Raw genomic sequence first — 9387 nt, 5'->3', positions numbered from 1 at the left:
CTATGTCCAGATCCATACCTTTAGGTGATGTTCTAAAGTAAGCTCTTTTTTCCGCTTGTCAGATCACCTGAATTACACTGTGTAAAGACCTGGTTGTACCAAAATGGCTACTGAACTGAAGAAGGGCTAAGAGAAACGGCTTAAATTCCATTCCTGTGGGGAATAGTGCCCTTCCAGCTCTGCACGACCTGCAGCCCTCTCCTAGAAGTTTTCGCTTAAGCCGTCAATGCTTTACAGGATTATTTGTGGTGTCACCAAGAGATAATCCCAGTGACAAATAGTGCCCAGTGTTTATTAAAACCGTGGGTTCTGGGGGTCAGGAAAACGGAGAGTGTGTTTTGTTGACTTGAAAAATCAGGCCAGGGCAGTGGAGTGTGGGTGGTACTGGTGTGGTGTTGAGTTGAATTCATGGTGTTCTGGGGGGTGAGAGGATCTGGAAGTGGAGTGAGGAACATTTGGGGGTTGTGTTTGGGATGTTGTGTTTTTTTTTGTCGTTGTTGCCTTTTTGGGTTGTGATTTACACGATCATGCTTTTTATTTGACCGGTACAGAACAGGTACGTACTCCTTGTTGGACGTGGGAGGTCGCCTTTATTAAAGAAAGATAAACCGTGCTCTAGAGTGCCCGCAGTGGCTCCCTCATGCTCTGCGCGCACTGAGGCGGTTTTCCCCCCCCTCCCCTCCGTGCCGTGGCAGAGGTAAGCAGACACGGTTCACCCCGCGCCGGCTTCCCGGCAGTGAGCAGTGACCTCCGCGCCCGGCCCACCCGCTAATGAGGCGCTATCAGCTGCCGACATGCCCTCAGCCCTCTTCCTTCCCTCTGCCCTCAACCGCTATGTCCGCCGCGGCGCCTGGCGCGTGCGTGGCACCGCCCCCTGGCGGAAACTGTCAGCCATGTGGCGGCTGGCGCGGGCGGGCGCCGCTCGGTTAGCGGCGGCGGGAGTCCCGGCCGCGCCGCTCGGAGGCCCCGGCGGCTGGTACGAGTGGTGGTCGCAGTCGCCGCCTGTGCACTGGGCCGAGGGCGGTCTGACGGCCCTGCAGGCGTCCGCGGGGCTGCCGTGGTGGGCCGCCATCGCCTGCGGTGCCGCCCTTCTCCGCACCGCCGTCACCTTGCCGCTGGCCGCGCACCAGTGCCGGCTCCTGGCGAAGGTGGGTGCCTTAAAGTTTACTTCGCGTTTTTGTTGCTAGAGCTGCGGCGATAAAACCGTGAAGTAGCCTCCAGCAGATTCTGAACGCCTGCTTTCTCTAAAGGGAGAAGGGTTGAAATCACCGAAGAGGTTCTCGTACTACCGCTGCAGCAGAAGGAGCCTGTGCTGTGTGTGGAAAAGTGTGTTTGTTCCTCCCGTTTCTGCTGTTTGTTGTGTATATATAACATATATATACATACGCACATACATGAAGCCCGTGGTGTGGTGCTTCGCAGATGCCAGAGCTTAATTTGGTTTGGAATCAGCTAGAGCTTTTACTACTTAACCGGTGTGTCAGGCTGGTCCATCCAGGTATGGTCGTGGACAGGGTTCGTCAATGACCATGGTTCAAAGAGTGTTACTGAAAAAGAACCATAATGTAATCCTTCCACTGCAGTGTGTTTGGGGTGGGATTTTTGTTTGTTTGTTTCGGTTAAAGTAATGCTTGTTCATTTTCCCTTTTATTTTGACTGCAGAAGTGATTATCGTGTTGCACTCCTGCATAGTGGGGCCTCTTACTCTTCATGATTAGTGACTTCAGTGATTGCAGGGCTGTGTCCTGCTGGGCTTTAGAGCTTTATGAGGGGACATGAAAGGGTGGGGTGTTTTTATTAAGTAAACTAGCTTAAAGGTCACAGTTGCTGAGTGAAGGTAAAAATATTCAGAACAAAATATAAAATTCTAGTTCTGTAGTTATATCTATAATTTCATACACATATATTTTGATATTTTTATATATAGATTTAATTTATATATAGATTATATTCTTAAAGGTCTTTTCTAACCTACCTGGTTCTGTTATTCTCTATAGATTTGCTTACGTATATATGTATAACATACAGGTATGCTTATATTTTATATGCATCTATATTATATATAGATATACATTACACATAAATACATGTATATTTTTATATACTGTATTTTGAGTTGTCTGACTTTTACTGTCAATACTTCGCACGTCATCTTAAAGTGGTTGTGTTGTTAGAAGGTCTTCACAGATAGCACCTTGTCCTTTTCAGTGGTTTTTAATGCCTGTGCAGTATCAGATGGGGAAAGAAACTGGTTGTTATATGCAGGTGTCCATAAACATTTTTCCTTTTCTTTTGCTAGCTGGAAAACTTGCAGCCCGAGATTAAAAACCTGGCTGAGCGCCTTCGCTATGAAGTTTCTGTTCGTGGAAAGCAGCTGGGTTGGTCTGAAAAGGTGGCCAGGTAAGGTGGAGATTGTATATATGTTACAAGCCCCTTCCAGACTGTGGAACAGCAGAAGGGACAGCCCCGTGCACAGCAGTCTTACATAAAGATTCTGCCCTTACCCAAAGCTGAGATTTTCTTACCACTTCAACTGATTTGTCTTTGTTATACTGCCATTCAGAGCATATCTGGTTTAAAGCTCTGTATTTGTGATAGGCTTATAAGGCCAAATCCAGGATTATAATTTTTTTTAAGTTGTTGTCTTTACTTGTGGTCAAAGTTCCCTTAGCTATGGTGATATCTAAATATTGCTTGAATAGTTGTGGTCGTGCTGATTTGTTAGTGTAGTACTGCACTTTGTGGAGTAGCAGTGTGTGGGTCTAAGCCGGATGCTGAGGATCACATAACTGACTGATTACCTCTGCATTGAGGAAGTTGTGCCCTAGTTCAGGCAAAAGAGCACCATGAAATAGCACGTCAAACAAGTTACTGGTTGCTCTATAACAGCTGTTGTGAGAGGACTTCTTTCATTTCTTTCTACAAGGTTCCACTATAAGAAGAATCTGCGGAGAATTATCACGGAGCTGTACATTCGAGACAACTGCCACCCCTTCAAAGCCACTCTGCTTGTGTGGGTGCAGGTTCCAATGTGGGTCTGTGTGTCCCTCGCTTTGCGCAACTGCAGTGTCGGTGCCACGAGCTCAGAAGGTGATTCACCTGAACAGACACTCTCTTAACAGTCATTTTTAGTTCATTTACTGTTTTTATAGATGCTTTGTTGCTTAAAGAGCACTGTCTCCTTAGCTTGACATGTAAGCTGATAATATGTCAGCTAAAACCTGCTCCACTACTAAGTTTTTTGACTTAATATATATTTAAGCATAGATAAACAGCTGATAAAGTTGAATTTCAAAAGCTTTGATTCAGCCTGGAGAAGAGAAGCTGCATGGAGACCTCATAACAGCTTTCCAGTATCTGGAGGGGGCCTAGAAGAATGCTGGGGAGGGACTCTTCATAAGGGACTGTAGTAACAGGACAAGGGGTAACGGATTTAAACTGAAACAGGGGAAGCTCAGGTTGGATATAAGTGTTGTGGTTTAAACCCAGTCAGGTAACTTGTTCACTCACTCCCAGTGAGTTGTGCCGAGCTGACAACAATCGAGGTCCGTTCCCCCCCCCCCCGCACCGGGGCTCTCCCCTTCCCTGCTCCCAGAGGAACGGGGAGGAGGATCAAAGAGTGCAACTCCCACGGGTTGAGACAAGAACAGTCCAGCAACCAATGTACAACACAAATCACCACCGCTACCACCAACGACAACAATGATAAGGGAAAATAACAAGGGAAGAGAATACAATACCACCGGCCAAGAAATGAGTCCCACCCAGAAGCCCGTGTCCTTCCGGGTAACTCCCAGTTACCCCCCACCCCGGGCATGACGTGCTGTGGTATGGAATACCTCCTTGGCTAGCCTGGGCCAGGCACCCCATCTCTGCTTCCTCACAGCTTCCCCTCCTCCCTGGCAGAGCATGAGCCTCACAAAGTCCTTGGTCAGGGTAAACATCACGTAGCAACAACCGAAAACATCGGTATCATCAGCACTGTTCCCAGGCTGGAAGTCAAAACACAGCACTGCACCAGCTAACACAAAGGACAAACATGACTGCTACTGCTGAACCCAGGACAATAAGGAAGAAGTTCTTTACTGTTAGGGTGGTGAGGCACTGGAATGGATTGCCCAGAGGAGTGGTGAATGCTTCATCCCTGGCAGTGTTCAAGGCCAGGTTGGACAGAGCCTTGGGTGACGTGGTCTGGTGTGAGGCGTCCCTGCCCATGGCAGGGTGGTTGGAACTGGATGGATCTTAAGGTCCTTTCCAGCCCAAACCATTCTCTCATTCTTTGATTAGGTGCACAGTATACATTGTAGTAGATAAACCACAGTTCATATACGTGAAGAACTTGTGCCTGGACCAGACCAAGACTGCTTTGGTTTGTACTCTTGCAGCAGGAGTTTGCATCACCCAGAGCATCGCTGAGCTCAGCTGTTGCACTCCCATCATTTGAAATAGTGTTGAGCTTTGTGGGATGCTGCCTTAAAAAGCAGTATCAGGGCCTGAGCGCTGGAAACAGTGTGAGGCATTTTGTGAGGGTGTGTGAATGTTTAATTATTTTGTGGTCTTCTGAAGACAGAGTTTACTGGGGAAAAAAAAAGTCTTGGAATTTTTATGGTTCAAAAGTATGCTTAGCAGGTGGTATTACCCATGCCACAGCACATTCATTATTAATCTGTGGGGTTTTTTTTGCATGTGAAATTTCATGTGACATACTGTAGACAGGGTGATTGTGGGGGGATTTTTTTTTTTTAACAAAAATACTGATATTTTGGTTTTTTTTAGAAGAGAATTTATAGTTATTTCTTCTAAAAAATATAGCAGGTCATACAGTTATTAAGAAAAATATCATTATTTCAAACCCACAAAATATGTAGTGGCTGTAGGTTGTAGTATTGCATATTTTCCTCATTGGTTTGTAAGGTGGAGGTTGAGATCCAGCTAATTTTTATCACAGCTTTACCTGACCCTGCCACTAGCCAAGTTGGGTCTCAGCTTTTATCTCCCCCCCCCCCCTTTTTTTTTTTTTGCACTTGTGTTGATAGCAGATTGCCTTGAAACACGATTTAAACTCAAGATTTCTTCTTTACCAATATTTATTGTATAGTTAAAACATCCCTAGAAACTTGGATGATTTGATTATTGTTACTGTGTTCAGCAGTAGCAGTCATTTTTCTCCTTCTTAGTAGCTGGTGCAGTGCTGTGGTTTTGGCTTTAGTCTGATGACAGTGCTGATAACATGTTGATGTTTTTAGTTGCTGCAAAGTAATGCCTACTCCAGTCAAGGACTTCTCAATCTCTTGCTCTGCCAGTGAGGAGGGGCACAAGAAGCCAGGAGGAAGCAGAGACAGGACATCTGACCCAAACTAGCCAAAGGCCAATTCCATACCATAGCACGTCATGCCCAGTATATAAGCTGGGGGGAGTTATCCGGAAGGCTGAGATTGCTGCTTGGGTCAGGCTGGGTATTGGTCAGCGGGTGGTGAGCAGTTTTATTGTGCATCACTTGTGTGTATTGTTTTATTTTCCTTTTCCCTTTTTAGTTCTGTATTCTCCCCCCTTGTTATTTCCCTTATCATTATTATTATTGGTGGTAGCAGTAGTGATTTGTGTTATACCTTAGTTACTGAGCTCTTATCTCAACCCGTGGGAGTTACATTCTTTTGATTCTCCTCCCCATCCGTCTGGGAGCAGGGTGGGGAGGAAAGGGGGAGTGAGCAAGTGTCTGCGTCATTCTGAGTTATGGGCTGGGCTTAAACCATGATGATTGTAATATGTGGTACAGTTCTAACTAACCTGAGGTAGCAAATAATGCTTAATTCCATGTTTTCTTTGAACTTGTAGTTCAGGAGGCTTTCTCAGCAGGCGGAGCACTGTGGTTCACAGACCTCACGGCACCAGACTCTACATGGATTCTGCCAGTTTCACTTGGGCTTGTGAATTTGCTGATAGTGGAGGTATGTTGGTGGAAGGAATAGGATGATTGCAAACAGATAGTTGTTTTTATAGACTTTTAAGACAGTATTACCCAGTTACAAAATATGGCCACATATTGGTAGTTTCAGATTATCACTGCTCGAAATGCATTGGGCAGAGCTGAAAATTAACTTAATTGTACGTATTTGAATGTGTGGGTTCTTGTTTAGAGATGACAGATTCTCATGTGACCTGTCTCTGATAATTCATTGGTTTTACTTAAGCCTCAGTAAAATTTAGTCTTGACTCTGAAGCTCCTCTTAAGAGTGACATTCTAATCAGTTTCTGGAGTGTTAAGCATCCAAAGCGTATGTGGGGTTTCTCGGTTTGTTCTACTGCCTGTGATTTGTTACTGCATTGTGACCAAAAGTAACAATATTATGTTTTCTTAAGAAATTGAAAAAATCCAGAATTTTTTTGGATTGTAGCAGTATGATTGAAATGGAAGATGCAAAATGAAAGTAAGGCATGAATGAGAGATCTGTGTTGCAGGAAACCCTTTGCCATCTTTCTCATGTTAGTCATTTCCAAAAGAACTTGTTTACAACTCTGGGTTTCTCCTCTTTCAGATCTTTGCTGCACAAAAAATGAAAGTTTCCAGGTTCCAGAAGCTTATTACAAACTTCTTTCGAGTGGTGTCAGTAGTAATGATCCCTGTTGCTGCAACAGTCCCCTCTGTAAGTGCAGAGTCTTGCCTGGTGCCTCCATTAACCTGTGACTCCAGTATGATCCTAGTACTTCAAAAGCAGCCCAGATGCTGCTCTTTAATACATCATTTTCTCTATTACAAGGTGTTTTGTCTAAGTGTATGTTTAAATTCTTGGTAAGTTTGAAATATTTTTGTTTAAGAGGGAAGAACCTGCAAAGTTAATGTTTCTAAACGTCGTTTTCACAAACTGGGGTTTGGAAACACATTCAGAACAGCTTAGTGTATCCTCTTTGTGATCTCAAAAGTGAGAGGAAAACTTTATATAAGGACACATAGACAAAATGTTTGCTTGCTGTCAGAAGTAAACAGCAGAGTTAATAACTCAAGAATATTCCCACAATTTTATTAAAACACTTTACCAGGTGTTTTTCTACTTGTGAACATAAAAATAATTACCTGGTTGTTTGGCTCATCAACTTAGAGTTGGAAACATAGAAGTTTAAGCAAGTTTAATATGAATTAATTTATGAACTGTTGTCAAGCTTCAGTGTAGATGACTCTTTTTCCCAGAGGAGATGAGAGAGTGAAAAATACATTTTCAGTGGAAGCCATTATTATTGGGAGGAGTAGTTTTAGGTGAATTCCTTTTCTGGATGACTGGGAGTAAGCAGTGGCTGTAGTTCATGCTAAGCTGCTGAAATGATTTCACGTGAGAGCAAGGAGGCTGAACTGGGCTTGGTCTTGTTGCAGTCCATGGCGTTGTACTGGCTGTGTTCCAGCTTCGTGGGACTCTCTCACAACCTGTTGCTGCGGTCTCCAGCCTTTCGTCGACTGTGTTGGATACCAAGGACCAAATCAGAAACAGATACTCCCTACAGGGATATCCTGTCTGCCTTGGCTACCAAATACAGTTTCAAGAAATGATGTAGTTGGAAATCTCAGAAGAGCTGTCCCACAGATCTTGCAGGGATAATTATGTTTTATTGAGATGTACTTATTTACTGTAAAATGTTGTATCTGGGATTATGTTTATTTTCCAAATAAAGAGCTGGCTGGCCATAAAAAATGGCTGTGCGGCACAAGTGTGTGTTTATTGCGAAGTTTTGACTCAGAATAATCCAGCAATACAGGTTTGCTTCCTGAATTATCACAGGGAATTGTGCAGATGACTCAAATAAAACTGGTTCATCTAGTGGAGCTGATCTGACCCATAGGCTAGTGAACAAGTTTTGGGGTGAGGGAAAAGCCTAGATGGGCTGATACTGTAGTTTAGTTACTGGTTTATTCAGTGAAGACCCCAGTGCAGATTGATTGGAAATCAGGTGTACTTGTTCAGTATCCATCTGGTTCACATGATGTTCTCCATAACAGTTCTGATAGCGCATTTCCTGTAACTGCAGAGTAAAGTGGTTGTCAGTTTCTTACACATTTCATTTGGAATCAGGAGGACAAGTTTCTTGCGTAATTTCTGTGAGTGGCAGCACTCTTGTTTCTTCTCAATTTTGTGAATAAAATAGTGCCAGCTGCTTATTGTTTGTACTAAAATGAGGCAACTAGCAGCTTGAAAAAGGTGAATGATGATGAGAAACCAAATACTTCAAATACTGTAAGGGTATTCAGGCTCACATCTCACCTTGCTCTGCAGACTTCTTAAGACCTATGTTGCTGGGAAACTCTGCACATGAATGTCCCTTGGCACAGAAGTCTGTGCAAGGCTTGTCTCATAAAATGTCATTCCTTTTCTTAGAGAACCAGAAATCAGGATCAAGGACACAGCCTTACCTGTATTCTTTGCCATCAGGTGATTGTCATAGTGCAGTCAGGAAGGTTCATGTTTTAATTGTGAAAGCTGGTGCTCATTAATCTTTGATAACCAGAGGTGATATTTAAAATAACAAAAAAAAAATCTGTGCACTGGGAAAGAGAGAAACAGGTGAAATATCAGGCAGACGTAACAAGCCAACAGTCACATGCTTTTGTTGTGGTGGAAAGAGTCTAATCTTCTGTATTACTTTTGTTCATTTGTTTCCAATAGCCATGAACCTTGAGCAAAAGAAGGGGTTGAAGGAGGTTATTGAGGCTTGGTGTGTAGATAGGACAGGGTTGTTTTTTCAGAAATGTTTGGAATGAAATGTTACTTATTTTCAGCCCTGATACTACACTTCAGATTGTCTTTTACTTGGAGGTATTTTTGTTAGGGAAGTGCATTATATATTTTCTCACACTTGCTTCAGAAGCTTATAAAAAACATCTTGTAAATTCTGTTTTCTTATTATATTTTATTTGAATTTAGTATCATCATATGGCTCTTCAGACTGCAGTGTACCTGCTAGACAGGACTGAATGGCAGCAGTAGCAGCTGGGCTTGGTTTCTCGCTGATGGCAGGGTTGGTATCCTGGTCTGGCAGTGTTTCTGGAAGGAGTGAGGTCCTGGCAGTGACCTGGCAAGGTGATGAAGTACAAGTGAAATCCTGCCTTCCCCTGAGATACCTGGTTGTAGGAGGGAAGTTGTTACTCTCAGCAGTTCTTGAGGCCGTATCTGGATGCTCCTTCCAGTTATGGGCTCCCCAGCACAGCACATCAGTGTGCTGGAACCAGATCCAGGGGAGGGCTGGAAGCTGGAGCCTAGGATGTGCTGAGAGAATGGAGTTTTGTCCAGCCCATCAAGAGATGGCCTTGCAAAGGGAAAGGGGAGATGTATCACTCTCTACAAGTGCTTAGTGTGAAGTGGCAAAGGAGATGGAGCCAAGCTTGCCATGGAAGTCCATAGA

At 43.9% G+C, this 9387-nt stretch overlaps 1 protein-coding gene across 2 annotated transcripts; it reads left to right on the top strand.

Moving 5' to 3' along the window:
- The first annotated feature begins 857 nt into the window (after positions 1–857).
- On the top strand, positions 858–7684 carry LOC133264065 (cytochrome c oxidase assembly protein COX18, mitochondrial). 2 transcript variants are annotated; one of them, XM_061443970.1, is made up of 6 exons: positions 858–1148; positions 2300–2400; positions 2927–3090; positions 5836–5948; positions 6537–6644; positions 7367–7684. In XM_061443970.1, exons 1-6 carry the CDS (start codon positions 894–896, stop codon positions 7538–7540), a joined length of 915 nt encoding a protein of 304 aa, XP_061299954.1. In that variant the 5' UTR covers positions 858–893; the 3' UTR covers positions 7541–7684. The 2 variants fall into 2 exon arrangements, with proteins under 2 accessions (XP_061299954.1, XP_061299961.1); XM_061443977.1 differs by lacking the exon at positions 2927–3090.
- Positions 7685–9387: the final 1703 nt, after the last annotated feature.

This window comes from Pezoporus flaviventris, unplaced genomic scaffold (genome assembly GCF_033815535.1).
Source record: "Pezoporus flaviventris isolate CSIRO_AGI_PZ_B2104156 unplaced genomic scaffold, CSIRO_AGI_Pfla_v1 ptg000002l, whole genome shotgun sequence".
NCBI classification, from domain to species: domain Eukaryota; kingdom Metazoa; phylum Chordata; class Aves; order Psittaciformes; family Psittacidae; genus Pezoporus; species Pezoporus flaviventris.
Note: the sequence above shows the minus strand (reverse complement) of the source record. Positions and strands in the feature narration are given on the sequence as shown.